The sequence below is a fragment of the Pyrgilauda ruficollis genome, unplaced genomic scaffold, assembly GCF_017590135.1.
Source record: "Pyrgilauda ruficollis isolate IOZ18807 unplaced genomic scaffold, ASM1759013v1 scaffold179, whole genome shotgun sequence".
Lineage (NCBI taxonomy): Eukaryota > Metazoa > Chordata > Aves > Passeriformes > Passeridae > Pyrgilauda > Pyrgilauda ruficollis.
Window position 1 is genome coordinate 441263 of NW_024516875.1, and position 16933 is coordinate 458195.

Consider the following 16933-nt stretch of genomic DNA (forward strand, 5'->3'; position numbering starts at 1 on the left):
CTAGTTCCAGAAGACTATTAGGTGAGCTGACAACTAGTTAAGTGCTGTCCCTCTCTAGCACATTAGCAGGGCCTCTAATAATATTCAGTCATAAACTGTCTTCCAGATTTTCCTGGTTAGTAATTCCAAGCTCATTGGCAGATGGAGGAAGGCTGAATACACCCAATAGCCTTCTTTTTCTAACTCTTCATTTTTTATTAAAGCAAATGTAAAATTATGGTATTTTTCTAGAGAAGGTTAATAATCTAAATCTTGAAGTTCTTACTCATTTCCAGACTTTTACTTGAACAGGATTTTGGGACTTGGAGGTGGTTTATGCCTTAAAAGAAGCAAGCCAGACCCCACATCAGTAGCTGAGTAGCAAGGAGCTGTTCTAAGTGTGAGGGGTCCAAGCCACAAGATGGGAATGGGAATGTGTAAAATATATATTTATAGATATGATGAGGACTGTTGAAATGCAAGGTTTAATAGCACATTTATCTGCTTGTTTTAAACCCTTGTGACCTCTGCCTTTCTGCAAAAGATGACAGGCAGTGATCAGGTCCTTGGGGTGTAGTAAGAGCCTTGACGTGAGGGGAACTTCTGGTATTTAGCTAATGAACCTTCCCAAGACAAGCCGCAGTGAGCACATTCACACAAATCCATGCTACAAATTGCACAGCAGACTGCCTTGTAGTGACAAATGTGTTCTTGCAGAATGAAAAACTTGAAAGCATTTTTTTAAGTTCTTTGGTTTTCATATGCAAGACTAAGTGACAAAGAAATTTGTTTTCTGATATATTTCTTCAGCAGACTGATTTTTACCATATTCCTGGTTTCAGATATTTTACCAGTTTTGTTTGGTCTATACATGAGATTAATAAGAACAGCTGTGATTCATCACAGCAATTTAAAATATCCAGTCTTTGTGGTACAGTAGCATGAATCAGATTTTAGAACACGTATTGCTATTCTGCGGTTTGTGCTGACTGATGAGTAGGTGCTGAGAAAATATGGATAGCTGGGATGTAAATCTTTTAGAGACAATTCTCTATTAGATGTTTACATGCAACTTCTGTGTACATGGGTTTACTTTTGTTACTGGGCTGCCTGCATCTTGTGAACGTCTCCATGGTGCCAAGTCAGAAGACTAAATTGAATCTCTCATTCAAGATGGGATTATAACATCTTAGTTCTGATGATCTTCCAACATCCAGTAAAAATCTGGAATTCTCTTGGTGATTAATGGAAAGGTCTTTGGTATCCAGCTCTCTCTGAAGCTGGGATCTCAACATTCTGCTTTCCTTATCTTGCTTTTTCTATTTCTGTATAAAGTTTCCCCCTTTAAAAGTACTCTAATGTTTGGTCACCCTCATTAATCTTTGGAGTTCAAATGGTATATAACTTTCTTTATATGTTAATTTGCTGTATGTTTGCTTTCTTAAGTCAATGTGATCTGAAAAGTACCAAAACAAGTGAGAGTATAAATCAGCATAGACCAAAGCTTTTTGTTAGGTATGGGGAAATAATCAAAAGTGTAGAATAAATCTTGGTGGCTGTCAGCTATGAAGTTAGATTCTCAGACTGTCATAATAAATTAGGAAACTGGGAGCTGTGTGACAGCAGCATCAATCTTAGTCTCTTGTTTCTGCAAGTCTTCTTGTTGTCTGAGCCTTTTTCTTCTTTTTTTTCAAATACTTACTCCCTGGAGGAGGTAATCAATCACAGCAAAGATTTCTCTACGTGGAGCACTCAGGAAAGTAAAGAATAAGCAGCTTAGAGTGTGAAGCTAATATGTGTAAGTTAAATCCTATACGGATGATCTTAGTTAGTCTGATATGGCTGTAGATAGTGTCTTGGCTCAACAAGCTCAGAGATACTGCATCCTTACTGCTTTACCTCATTTGTATTAGTTTTGTGTCTTTTGTTAATTCATTTTAACTTTCTCATAATAGCAAATTTCTGAGCCAGTGTGGCCTATATTGATGTATTCCTTAATGGAAAAACTATAAAATACATTGAATTTATCAAAGCTTTGGGAGCTGCATTGTGTTTAGTGCTTACTTAAACCATGGGAGAATGTGTGTTCACCTGAGGGTGCAGGATTCCAGCCTCTAATGGGTGTGTCAGGTGTGTATGGCATTCAAGCCCTCCCTAATGGAATGGTGCCTTTTTCAGTCCTAGAAATTACATAGGTCCAGTGGAAACACTGAATTCTTATGGATTACAAAAAGGCATCAGACAAAGAAGTCATCAGATCCCTGATGTCAGAGTCACTGTTGAGCTATGCTTAGAATGGAGGCAGTTCTCAGCAGTGTTGATTTATGATAAGCAATACCACTTGTACAGTCAAGAAACAGCCATCATGAAGAATATCTGTTACATAGTTGCTAACTGTATTAGAAAATGAGATCTAACTCTTTTCCAGCAGGAAAGAGTTCTAGATGAAAGGTTGCTAGTGAATTTCTTGCTAAGTAGATTTTAGGGTCTCAGATTTCCATAGGGCCCTGCCTTTGCCATCTAACACTCTTCATGAATTTCTGCATCTTTACATTATTCTTTTGATTTCAGTGTGCAGTGTGCAAACTTGAAAGTATGGATCAAACTAGAAGACTAAGGTAGAGGCTTGTTTTTACTGCTTTCATTGCCTTCTGCAGACTTCAGTTCCTTTTCAGCATCTCAAAATATTCCCTGTTTCTTACTGGAGCTGGATCAGAGCATAAGACGTAGTTTTGCATAAAAGAGGAGCAGGAAGGAACATGGAGTGGCAGCACATTTTAATATGACTTTTTTGATGACTGTAGCTAACATCAAAATAATAATAATTACTCATTAAAAAGTCAGTGGACATACTTTTACAAGAATGATTGTTTAGAGAATTTTCAATGCTTGAGATTAAAGCAAAATTTATGATTAAGAGGACTTATGAGATATGGAAAGAAATTATTAGAAACAATTCACTCAAATCTTCAAAAAGGGCAAGAAGGAAAACCCAGGAAACTACAGGTCAGTCAGCGTCACCATTCCTGGAAAGGTGATGGAACGGCTCATCCTGGATGTTATCTCTGAGCATGTGGAGAAAAAAAAAACCCATAAAATCACAGAATGGTTTGGGTTAGAAGGGACCCTCAAGATCACTCAGTTCCATCCCCTGCCATGGGCAGGGACACCTTCCACTAGCCCAGGTTTCTCCAAGCCCCATCCAACCTGGCCTTGGACACTTGTAGGGATTAGGCAGCCACAGCTTTTCTGGGCAACCTGTGCCAGGGCCTCTCCACCCTCACAGGGAAGAGTTCCTTCCTAATTTCAAATCTAAATCTACCCTCCTTTAGCTTAAAGCCCTTTTCCCTGGTCCTATCACTGCATGTATTTGTAAAAAGCCCTTGTCTCACTTTCTTGTAAGCTCACTTCAGCTACTGGAAGGCCACAGTGAGTTTTTCCTGGACCCTTCTCTTCTCCAGGCTGAGCACTCCCACTTCCCTCAGCCTTTCCTCCCAGCAGAGCTGCTCCATCCCTCTGATCCCCTTGGTGTCCCTGCTCTGGCCTGGCTCCAGAAGCTCCCTGTCCTTCCTGTGCTGGCCCCAGGGCTGGATGCAGCCCTGCAGGGGGGGCTGAGCAGAGCGGGGCAGAGGGGCAGAATCCCCCCTGCCCTGCTGCCCTGGGGCTCTGGGTGCAGCCCAGCACAGGGGGGTTCTGGGTTGGGGCAGGGCCAGCTCTCACCCACAGCACCCCCAAGTCCTTCTGCCAGGGCTGCTCCCTCTGCTCATCCACTGCCTGTGTCCATCACACACACCAAGACAGGGGCAGCACCAGCACCTGGTCTAGATAAAACTCATGAGATTCCCATGGGCCGCTGCTCGATCTTGTCCAGGTCTCTCTGGATTGTCACTGCACGCTCAACTTGGTGTCATCTGCAAAGCTGCTGAGGGTGATCCCTTTGTTTGTATCATGGATTCTCCAAGGGGAAATCACTCTTGACTAGTTGGGTAGCCTTCTGTGATGGAACAGTGGGCTGGGGATGAGGGAAAGCAGTGAATGTTCTCTGCCTTGACTTCACAAAGGCTTTTGACACTGTCCCCCACAAGATCCTCATGGGTGAGCTCAGGGAATGCAGGTTGGCTGAGTGGGCAGTGAGGTGCTTTGAGAACTGCCTGAACAGCAGAGCAGCAGTGTAGGGTCTGGCTGGAGGCCTGTACCCAGTGGTGTCCCCTGGAGTCAGGACTGGCCCCAGTATTGTTCCTCTTACTCATCACGCCCTGGGTGAAGGGGAGATGTATCAGCACATTTGCTGATGATACAGTAAGGAGTATCCTGGCACACCAGAAGGTGCTGTCCTTCTGTGAGACCAACAGGATGGGGAGCTGGGCAGAGAGGAACCCAACAATGTTCAATGAAGGCAAGGGCAGGTTCCTGCATCTGGGCAGGAACAACCCCAGGTACCAGGACAGGCTGGGGTGACCTGCTGGAGAGCAGCTCTGAGGAGAAGGACCTGGGGGTCCTGGTGGACAGTGAGCTGTTCCCAAGCTAGCAGTGCCCTGAGGGCAAGGAGGTCAGTGGAATCATGGGGACAATCAGGAAGAGCATTGCCTACAGCTCAGGGAGTGATCCTACCCCTCTGCCCAGGCCTGGGAGGCACATCTGGAGAGCTGTGTCCAGCTCTAGGCTCCTCAGGACATGAGGGACATGGAGCTCCTGGAGTGGGGCTAGCAAAGGGCTGTATAGATGAGGGGATGGGACTGGAGCATTTCTCCTGTGAGGAACCAAATGGGGGAAGACATGACTGAGAGAGGATCTTATAAATGTACACAAATATCTTCAGGGCCAAGGGGCACAAACTGAAACACAGGAAGTCTCCTTTGGAATATAAGGAAAAACTTCTTTACTGGGAGAGTGACAGAGCTCTGGAACTGTCTTCCCAGAGAGGCTGTGGAGTCTCTTTCTCTGGAGAGACTCAAAACCTACCTGGATACAATCCTGTGCAACCTGCTCCAGGTCCCCCTGCTTCAGCAGGAATATTGGGCTAGATGATCTCCAGGGGTTCCTGCCAGCTCTATCTCTTCTGTGTTTCTGTAATGAAAATATATTTTGTTATATAAATAAGAGTCCATATTGTGCCATAGTTTGGAGCAAAAATGATTCAAAAGTAGAGAAACTATTTAATTATTTGTGTTGTTTATTTTGAAGGCATAATTGAGAAACTGCTTCTGAAATAAATCAGAAATTCCGTTAAAAGTATGAGTATGACAGCAATGAAAGGGTTCTGGACCCATTTAAGGATTTAGGGGCATTGGATTTGCAGTGTGTGACCAGTCATGTAGGGCTTGTTAGATAAGATGCTAAGCACTCTGCTCCCAGTGCATCAAAACTTCTATGTGCACAACAGGTACAAATCAAGGTATTTTGCTGCCTGTGCAACTGCAGTGCTTTCTTAAATAGGCCTGAGAGTGGCTATATGCCACCAAATGCTGTTCAGTACTTACAAAAAACTCCTAAACTCCCTGTATGAACATGTTAGGGAAGTCTAAGAGATTTGGTTTTAGTCACTTTAAAAATAACTTGAAAATGTCCTCCACTATATAAAACCCAAGTGGATGACAGGCTCAGGCTGTTGATGACTGCACATTGAAAGAATGTGAGTACTCATTCTTGTGCTCTGAAATGGCATCAATACCCCAGGCAAAGACTGAGTTTTACTTTGAGTAGATTCCAGCAAGTGTCCACTTCATCATTTCACACAGGCTGCGTGTTTGAGTGGGACCTCAGGGCTTTCACGTAGCAGAATTTATCAGTAGATGGTCAGTCCATTTGCCTTAACATGTAAATAGTTTTCCCTCTGATTTAAGGTTCTGTACCAATATTAGGTATCTCAGAGTAAAAGGTAGGAAGGCTTTCAGTGAAATAAGTTGCCCATAGAAAGCTCTGCATTGTTCCTGTAATTTAAAGAATAATTTACATGCAAGAATTTGTTGGATTCTGTCCAGCAGAGGGCTGTGGAGATGATTAGAGGACTAGAAATCTCTCATATGAAGAGAGGCTGAGAGAGCTGGGCCTGTTTAGCCTGGAGAAGAGATGACCAAAAGGGGATCTTACAAATGTCCGTCAGTATCTGCGTGGAGGGTGTCCTGACAAGAGGTGGGAGCCAAGTTCTTCTCAGTGATGCCAAACAGCAAGATCAGAGGTAACGGGCAGAAACTGAAACACAGGAAGTGTTCCATGAGGAACATCAGGAGAAACTTCTTTACTGTGCAAGCAACCTAGCGCTGGCAGCCCAGAGAGGGTGTGGAGTCTCCTTCCATGGAAGACCCTCAAAAGCCATGTGGACACAATCCTGAGTAATATGCTCGAGGATGACCCTGCCTGAGCAGAGAGGTTGGATGATCTCCAGTGTATATTTAAGTAAGAATTCTTAGGATTTTTCCTTTAAAAATTGCACAGTGCTCTATAGCTGTTAGAGAAATCCCTTTGTGTGTTCCCAAGTGCTGGCAAAAAGGATATGCAGGTCTGGTGAATTTTACAGTGAAGGTGGAGTTAAGGTGGTTGTTTTGATTTATTTTGGGTTCTTTGTGTTGGCTGTACACTATGAAGCCAGCTCCAAACTTACTAAATTCTTGCCTTCTCTACATAAATATGATGTTCCTGAAGTCAGGTTTTTTGACTGCTCTTGCTTTTCATTGGTAATTCCCAGCTCAGGGCAATGTTGGTCTCTCTTTATAAGAAGTGAATGTGGCTAATGTGTCCACCTGTTGAATTGCTTTGCACTAACACAACTTACTGCAGCTTACATGTTCTAATGGGTGGCTGCTGCTTAGCTAGTGCACAGATGTTCAACTATTTTCTTAAGCCCAGGTAGTCAAAAAATCCCAACCAACCAGTCCAGCTTTGTACTGTGTGATACAGAACAACTGGGTTGAGTAGTAAGCTAGTGTTGCCATTTCATATTTTAAAAAAATTACTATTTGCTGTAAGATCTTAAATATGTTCCAGGTATTTCTGTCCAGAGAAATCAGAGAGCATATTTGTTCTAAACGCTGGGGTTTGTGTTGCTCATGTTTAGGATAGTGGAAATGCTGAAGTCATTTCCCAGGTGGCAAAAATGCCCATTTGCCCAAACGTTTGGTGCCAAAGGAAGCATTCATTCTCTGAAACTATTCAGAAACTGAGGCTGTGTTTATGAAACAGTTTTCACCAATGGAGATACTTTCAGGAAAATGTAATTGTTTTGATATGACCTACAGGAAGGATTTCAGCAATTTTCTGTTCCCCAGAAGTTTAATGAGTAGATATGTGTCTGACTAAGCCAATTCACCTGAATAAGCCAATCTTTTTCTACTCCTGGTGTAGTTCTCATTTCACTGTATTGAAAGTTGTGTGAGACTCTCCCATGTCTTCCACTTTTCATGGACCTCAAGTATTGTCCATATAGAGCATGAGAATGACTTCATAGCCTACTGGGTGCTGCAGTGTTGAAGTTAAAATCACTCATCTGACTCTAGAGAGGCCCCTAACTGTGTTACTGACAGATAATTATATTTAATCTAGCCATTTCTAGGCTTTTATTACCAGAGCTCGGGAAGGAAGTACTTCATGTGCTATAGACCTGGAAAATCTTACCAACTTGAGATGGAGATACTGTCTCACTTTTCATGTCAAGTTTCATGGTTTGTTTAACCCAAAAGAAAAAATCTTTTTCTCATTGAAGAAGCGTGTTTCCTATTGAAACAATAATAACAATACAACAAGAACAACAACAAGCAGTTTAGAGTTAACCCAAACCAGATTTTTCTAGTCTTGGTAGGGTCTATAATTAAATGTAAAAGGAAGCAGGTATAAACAGTAATTATCCTGGAAGAAGGATAGTTCAGTTCAGGCCGCAGGAGTTAATGATCCTGAGGAAAAAGACAAAGGGACATTATGATAATAGACTAAATAAGTTACTTAACTTATCTCAAATTTTTCCTTCAATTGATCTGGACTGCTGCTTGTTTGTATCTGTAATTAGCTTCCCTCCACTAGTTTATGGAGTAATGTTAATCCAGCATTTGCCACTTGGAGTGCCTACATATAACTAGATGTCAGTGGGAACTGCAAGCTTGCACTAATGGGGCTGTAGATGTCTGCCTCACAGAAGAGCTTCGTGCCTAGCTGGAGGCTGCTGGCATTCCCTGGACAATGGCACAGATGAAAAGAAGTGTGATAAAATTCACACACAATTGTCTTAAAGCCTGAATCAAAAGAGTGGATAACATGAACAAATAATTGAGCAGGAACTTAGCTGAGTTTAGGCGCTGTTGTCAGGAGGCCACCTGTGAAAGCATAGAAGCTACAACTGTCACATTCAGCAACTTGGATTTTATTCTGGAAATGCTAAAAGCTGTGAAAAGAGTTTTGGTGTCTTAAGAGGACAGAGAGAGTGTTGCCCAGTTGGTTAAGAAAGGACAAACAATATCAAGAGAGTTGAACGTGATGCAACATCCACACAATATCCATGGGGCTGTTACCTTCAGCTCAGCAAGTGGGCAGCAATCACATGCAGCAGAGTTAAACTGGGAGTTACATGTGTGTTTCCTGGGCTGTACAGAGCAAAGAAGTCTCTTGCAGCTGCATTTACATGGTGTTTGCCTACTGTGAAATTTAAGACATTCCACTGTGTGTCAGAAAATAACTACAGAAAAGATTTGAAGCATCCTTTTCAAGTTGTGCAGGCAAACAAGAAGCCCAGTCAGTGGGTGCTGAGTGGGAGTGGATAGGTGGTTGTAACCCATTAAAAGACTGAATTCTCCAGGACAAATCACAGTAATCACTTTAAGTGTTCTATCCTTGTACATATGAAAAGAGTGGTTCTAGGTATCAATTAATCAATTATTTTAGAATTGTTGTAGTATTCATCACCCAAGAGCATTCTTCTGATTGTTTCTTTATGTTTCACATCTGTAAAATGTGCTTTATTTCTCGGGGAAAGGTAGTTTTTCACACTTTTTGTTGGTTTGAGGGGTGTTCTTTATGTCTACTTCAGTATACATTGACTACTGTAGGATCCATCTTCTGCAAGTGCATCTTTTCTCCCCAAGGACTCTGGTGAGTATTTTTGCAACTATGGGAATGAATGAAGCATTGAATTCAAGGCTGTGGCACTCTTTCTCCTTTTCTTCACCAGATTTTTCAGTTTCTGAAAAGAGGGGACAAAAAGTAGAATCTAGCTTCATGTGCAAATAACAGAAAATTTAGGCCCAGCTTTTAAATTTTTGATGAAGTCTGATTTCAGATCTGCTGGAGATACAAATGCTGTGTATGTAGGTAGCAATGTCTCTTGCTTCTAATATTTCTCCCTATGGGCTCATATGAAGTCAATCTAAGGAAGATGGTTTGGCAGGTCTTCCAATTAGCAGTGATTCTTGTTTCCATGACCCCCTCAGCTGCTGCAAGGGATCACCCTCCCTACCTTCACAGCATGTCACTGCTTGTAGGAGCGTTCCAGCAGGAGCACCTGCCTGCAGCCTCTGATCTGGTACCACTCCTGCATGCCAGATTTGCTCTTTGGGCTTACATGGATATCTTGAGATCCCATCTTCCAAGACACCCACTCCAACAGAGCATCATGGTACTTGGAGGATTAGAGAAGTGAGAAGAGTGTGTTCCAAATGCTGCTGTCATTAAAGGTTAACTCATAGAAATGAGCACATTTTGTTTTAAACATGATATACTGAAGTCACTTGAATTGTTTCTGTGATTATCTTATTTGTGTATTGTTGTGCTTTAGGATTCAGGATAGATTAGAGAGACAGTATGAGGCTAAGGGGGATTTGTAAGATGAAGAAAAATGCAGAAAAAGCAAGGAGTGAATGAATATTTACTCTTTCTCACAATAATGGAATCCGGGGGCATTCATCCAGACTATGAAGCAGCATTTTAGAAATAAACAAAAGTATGTCACTTTTGTAAAACTTAAAATAAAATTAAATATCATAATTGAAATGGAGAAGTAATTGCCTCATCATGTTGGGCTCATTGGAGATGAGAGAAATCAACATAGGAAAGATCCAGCAGGACAATAGTCTAGGAAGTGATTTAGTAGAGTTGATAGGTGTGTGATGGCTGAAACCTGGGAGAACATGTTTGGAATGGTTTTGTCCCATCTTTACAGTCTTCTCATGAGCTACAAGGACAGTGTCGGAGATGCTGGGCTAGATGTGATTTTGGTATAATTATGACTGTAGTAAATACAATGCTGTGATATTTTAAAATTTTCATTAGACTTTCAGCCAGCTTTCTTTCTAGAAATATTCAGAATGTAATGATTTTAAAATTCCAGAATCAGGCACTTACATTTTCCAAGCCTGTGGTTGCTAATCTTTTCCCTTACAAATGCAAAATATCCTAAGTGGTGTTTTGTTGCTAACATTTGAGAAAAGTCTGCAGTGTTGTTATCAGTTCTTCATCTCTCTGTCATGACGTTCTGCACTGGTAAAATAGGCATCTTAGAGATATCTTCCAAAAGTTTCTAAGAGTAGCTTAGAGGAAAAAAAATAGCGGGATCAGCTCCCTAGATCATGAGTCAAAGTCCTGTGTTTAGAAGTCTTGGTGCGACAGCTAGTACATTTTACTATGGTTTCCAAATGCTTTGGTGATTTTGAAGACTCAGATTTCTGAGGGTCTTAAGTGTTCATGAAAATGCTGACATAAAAGAGAAATGTCAGAAGGAAGGAAGAGAAGATCAAGGAAGGAAGAAAACAATGGACATACTGTTCCTGGCATTGACTCTGTGTAGTGTTTCCAATTTTGTGTCTTCCTGCTCATGGTTTTGGTTTCAGGTACCCTTAGCAGACCTTTCTCCCTCCACGGTATCCAAACAGGACACTTTGCTGGAACAGCTTCTTTAGGCCAAACACTGCAGGAAGCTCTGTGCCAGATAGGGTGAAACACCAGTGAAGTTAATTTGAAAAATTCATCAGATAAATTAAATGAGAAACCGAAAACATTTGTTTATTTAATTCATAAAACATTCATCTTTATTAACTGTAATATTTCCTACCCTTTGATACTGTTCCACACTACCACTCTCCAGAGGATCTCATCTTGCTAAGGTACAGAACATGAGTTTGATTATATGAAGGCAGTGGGCCAAAAAGCTAGAGGTCTTATGCAAATTGAAATCTGCATTCATTTGCATAATGCTTCTGATATAGAGATATAGATATTGCTATATATGTATGCATTTATGCAGCCATTATCTCTCCATCTCTGTTGAAAGATCCTTCTTTCCCAGCCTTTCCCTGAGCTGGCTCTTGCCCTGGTCCTGGTTGTCCTTGATGTGGACTGGCCACTCTGAAGTCCAGGGTCTCCTCTCCCTGCAAACATAGGTTTGTCACTGGTCTAAATTCTGCAGCAGCAATTCTTGCTTTTGTGCTGGTTGTCATCTGAGCTGTTTATTTGTGCTGGTTAGGAGCAGCTAAGAGCTGTGGAAACTGAGCTATTTCTAGGTGCTTCTAGAAGCAGTTGTCTTTGGCAAACAGAATCACGGGACAGTTCTTTGTGATGAGCATTACAGAGAATGGCTTAAGGATGTGTATTCACTCTCTACTAGTTCTTCATCCTCTTTTTGAGGATGAGGGTTGGAGCAGCCATGTGGAACAACCATCTGAGCTCAGCTCAGGTGAGAATCATGTAACATTCTTTTGTGGGTTTGGATTGTAAAGACTTGCTGAAATCTTCCTGCATCAGTGGGGTTTTAAGACTCAGCTCTCCTGTAAGCACTGGATAATGTAATTTAGGAACCAGCACACTGTCAGGTGGGGAGACCAAGCTGAAACTTTTGTCATATAAGGAGGCTAGGAAATGGGTTTGACTTTCCATACACCAGTTTAAAGGAATGGAGGCTTGCTCCTTCTACTTGAGGCTGCCCTCCTCAGAGAGACTGGTCCTGAATGATCAGTGGTACCTGATTTTGTGTAAAAGTTTATGAAAGAAGACCTGTCTATTGTTCTAAAAAAAGAGAAAAAAAATCTGTTTTATTAATAATAGAGTAATAAACCAAGTAAGCTTTGTATTTGTGCTCAATCAATTTAAAGAATTTTAATATGGGTTTAGTTGGGGCTTAGAGTAGGTATTTGAGTCACTTTTATGCCATAAGTGACTGTTTTCAAATCTCTAGAGTTAGGCCCTGGGGCGCAGGTATAAACTGTCATACAGAGTTGGCACCAATTAAAGCTCCTGAGAATCTACCCTCAGTTTTTTCAAAACTGTCAACAGACGTATTTGACGTGTAGAGAGCCAGTGAAACTGGAGCTAAAAAAAAAGCTTTGCTGAAAATCTGACTGCTTATTTTGGCGTTTATGTGGAACTTAATCTCTAGAAAGTCTGGTCCACAATTCAGTCTCATCCATGCTGCACTACCAATGTTTCCACTTTCAGGTGGATAACTTGAGCTGCACTTAAAAAGAAATTGCGCAGTGAAAAAAAGAAATAGGCCCTTGGGCAGGTATTTCATTTGTGAGATTTGAAAAAATTCAGAGACATTAAGGAATTACTCTGCCACATCTACCAAAGCTTGAGTTTCTTGGAGATCTCTTGCATAACTTCAGAAGACTATTTTATGCTGTTCTCTCAACTGGGTTATTAATAAACTGATAGGTTGATCATAAAGTGACTTTATTGGAAAGAAAGTTTACCAAGTGAAGAATTCAGTAAATGTTTTCCAGGTATCCCTGTCCAATAGATTGCTTGGTGTGGTGAATAGTAAGCAATACTGCCTTTTAAGACTGCAATAATACAAAGTGCTCCAAAGAGCCTAACCCTGATAGGACTAAGACCTGACAACATGTAAATCCTGCACCATCAGGCCAAGATCCATTGCAAAGCATATGAATGGTACAGAGTAGTCCTAGATCCCAGCTGTTTGCTTTCTTCAAGTCCTTCACAAATACATACTAAAATAATTTTGAGAGTAGCAATTGAACACAATTGTAAGAAATTCCTCATAGAAAAGCTTTTTAAAGAGTTTTGATTGTAATAATTTTATTCTAGCATATGGATTTGGGGCTTGGTGGGAAATCAATCTCTTTATGGAAATAGTAAGTGATTAGCATTTGCTATCAAGAGCAGGGAAAAAAAAAAAAAACATTTACAAATCATTGCATTCATTTCAGATTATTCATGAGGGTTGAAAGGCAACTGTTTGAGTTACTTTGTGATACCATAAACAGAGTTCTGGGAAGACCACATACTTTGTAGCATAATTTGGGGCTTGTGCATGTACCAACTGAGACTTTCCTTCAGTAAGTGCTCAGCTAATTTTCCAAAAAGGAGAATCTAGATTCCAGGCTGCTGTTCTGAAGGAGCAAGTTTGAGTTGGTACTGATAGGGAAGCAAGGCCTGCTGACTGACAGGGGAAGGGTCTAACCAAGATGTCTTATTTATTTTTCTTCTTGTGCAGCAGTAGGCAAGGAAAGTCTTCACTTCCCCTTTTCCTACACACTCCCAAAATCTCTGATTGGGTTGTGAAAATGTTCACATCTGGAAAAGAGTAAGAACTGAGGGCAGGGGCGATTTTGATACAGAAAATTTGAGTCAATAGCACTTAACATTTTCTGGCAAATAAAAAAAGGAGGACTGTCTACACACTTACATTATAGTTCAAGACAGAATGACACTGCCTAGTTTCCCTGGGGGCTGCTGTAAATTACCCCAGAGCTTTTTTCTCTGTGAGAAAAAGCTACAACTGCTGTCACATGAAGGCAGCACAAACAGCAATAGCTGAGCAAGCTGCTGGAGCTCATGGCCAGCCCTGCATTCAGAGCTGCCTGGAGCTGGCCTTGCTTGCAACAGTACCAGCAAGAGCAGCTTGGGTTTACCTTAGTGTGTTGTGGCCAGTCCTGGTGGAACTAATTTCTGCAGGAGCTGTGCCAGCTTTTCTGAGGTTTGGAGTGTTGTGGATCATTTAGCTTTCTTGTGTTTTTTTTGCCCCTTCCAAAAATAAAATGGAAGCAAAACACACACCAACTCCATTGCTGACATGTTGGCACATACTGTGAAATAACTGGCAGAAGAGTCTTCACAAAAAAGAAAAACATGGAATTTTCAAGTGGCAAGAAAAAAGCAAAAAATAGATATGACTCATTTTCATAAGCAAAACAGGAGAATTGCAAAGTTGAATGTGGGTCAGATACCTAATAGTGGCAGTGCTGATACATAGGTATCTGTTAAACACTACAGCCTAAAAACAGTTATGCCAAAGTGATGGGGGATAGGCCCTCAAAACAGCCAGTAGCTAATACTGCCTTTGTGGTTTTATATATTTGCCTATTAAAATGACAATACAGACATGGAACATTTAGATTTAAGAAGCCTTCTTTTCACTAAACAACATTAAACAAACTGACAAAGTAGGGGGTTATGACTCCAGTAATTGAAACATGCTGTTCTGTTCAAGATCAGAACTCTATAAAGACTCTTTTCACCCAGTAATGCCCTTTGTGTTTGCCTGCTGTCCCTGCTAGAAATTACTGTAGATCTGAAGTATGTCTTTCCGAGTGGGAATGACAGTATGCAACAGCACACTTGGTAGATGGGGTCACAGCCTTTTTAGGTTGTTCATGTTCATTGTGCATTGGAAATCAATTTGCAGCTCAGAATACGTGAAGACATAGGGGGATTCATCTCCCCACTGTTTCGGGTTTTGTTTTGGGTTTTTTTTCATGTTAACTTCAACCCTAGGATACAGGAAAAATAATTAGAGGGATTAATTTGGATTAACTGATTTGGGTAATCTTCATTAGCTTAATTTACAGCATGCCTTTTTGTGTGTTCCTCACTCTTCTAGATTCATATTCTGAATCTGTACATTACCTTGAATTTGTTTTTCCTTTTGTCTTCTAGATGTTGATGAGTGTCTGGATAACAATGGAGGATGCCAGCAGATTTGTGTAAATACTATGGGCAGCTACGAATGTCAGTGCAAAGAGGGCTTTTTTCTGAGTGATAACCAGCACACCTGCATTCATCGCTCCATTGGTAAGTTTTCAGTGGGTAAAATGTGCTCTTTAGAATAACCGTGTTCAGTCAGAAAAGCTAAAACAGTTTGGGTTTCATTGGGTTTTTTGTTTTTTAATCTCCACAGTTCCCAAAATCATTTTACTGGTTGGTTGGATTTGATTGATTCCTCTGCTAGCCAAACTTGTAGCAGAGCCATAAATAAGACAAAGAGACAGGCTTTGGTTTGACACACAAATTATGCTTGGTTCACACAGCAGACTCTTTGTGTAGGCAGAGACAGGTTTTCAAATAGCAACTTTCTGGTTCTGAGTTTCCAGAACTTAAAAATCTGTTTATTGGATAATGGTGCACCTGTGTTTCACCTTAGAAAGCATGGTATCTTAAATCCAAATGAGCAGCTTGTTACTTCTGTAAGTTACACAGCTTGTGGGGGTTTTTGCCAGTCATGTAGCTCATTATTTCATTGCAGACTGATCGTGGCTGATACTGTATTGACACAGGATTTTTCTTTGGTTCAGTACCCTGTCCTCAGGTGGATTAAAAACCAGTTTCTCTGTTGCCTATGCACTAGCAATAGAAACAAGGAATCCCTGCAGAACTGTGATCCTAGTCTGCTTCTGTTTTGGACTAGAATAAGCAGTTTTCCATTTTCTATAGATGTCAGACATGGAAGACAAGTTTGAGTGGAAAGGGAGAAAAGAACACAACATAGCCATAAATCTTTGCAATTAAGTGGACTCTCTCAGTGTTCATTCAGGCTTCTGTGACCCTGGCAGCAGTGGGAAGATATGCTGGCAAACTCATTTACCAGTAAGCAATACAGAATGACAAAGTAGCAAGATGAGTCTGGTGATCAACAGTAGTGTAAATTTCAACAGGCCACACAAATGGTTCTGAGCTATTTTAAGTGACTAATACTAACCAGAAAAACATACTGGAGCACAGAGTATGAGTTTAGTCATTCTGTTGATAAGAAAGCAAAACATTGTCGTTTTGCTACAGCGCAGCATCTCAGAAATGTAGATGTGTTTCTGGCACTGTGTGTCTGCTTAAACAGAATTGTAATGACAAGCAGTGATTTTGACTTTCAGAATCATGAAACTATGGAAAATATATATAACTGTGGAATATATATAACTATGGACAGGTCCACTTTTTAGCATGATTATTAAGTATTTTGATTATGACAAGAATATGCAATTAAGTTACATGAACCAGTGCATGTTTGAGGTTGTTATCTATAGGTTTTTTAGTAATTCTTTAAACCTAAATTGTCCAGATTTCTGTCCACCATAAAGTAGTCCTGACTCAGAGATATCCAACAGAGCAAGGAATAGTAGCTGGAGGCTTAATGAAAAGCACTTGCAGAGTACTGCGCTGCAATCATTATTTCAATTTGCACATTATAAAAATTCCCAGCTGTAATAAAAAAAGAATCTAGTTATCTGAGATGGAAACTAATGAAATAAATTAAAAATTATATTCTAAAGGCAAAAGTTTATTCTAAGGAATAGTTTCATGGCAGGAAAAGGGTGTGTTTTTATGGCAATGAGGGTTACTAGTTTGTCGGAAAGAGTAGGGGAGTGGATTTCAACATGGACTGCTGTGGGCGTATAATAAATATGCATGGAAAAAATATTTGTGTTAACTTGCTTACAAAGAAAATGTCATATAAGACATGGATGTTTAATTTGAAGCAATATCTTTAAATTGTTTTCGATCTGAAAAAAAACCCAAGCAAACTACCAAATAGACGAGTGGGAATTGCAGTGTGTTTTATGAGCAAATGGTTTGCAGCTTTTCAAAAATAAAGTGTCATTTTAGAATAACAGCAAACATTACACTGCAGTGTCATGATCCCCTCTCAGAAATACATTAGGTGGGTATGCTGGAGGAAGAAACTGAGATGAAATTATCTCTTTCACTTGCCAGAGGTGCCTGAACTGCAAACGGTAAACATGCATGG

The 16933-nt window shown here is 40.7% G+C and overlaps 1 protein-coding gene across 1 annotated transcript in view; it reads left to right on the forward strand.

Annotated features, from left to right (window-relative positions):
• Positions 1-16933, forward strand: part of SCUBE1 (signal peptide, CUB domain and EGF like domain containing 1) — a 188325-nt gene that overhangs the window by 36404 nt on the left and 134988 nt on the right. Inside the window, exon 4 of the mRNA XM_041464335.1 lies at positions 14851-14985. Within this exon, the coding sequence (XP_041320269.1) occupies positions 14851-14985 (135 nt within the window). The remainder of the gene's footprint in view (positions 1-14850; positions 14986-16933) is intronic.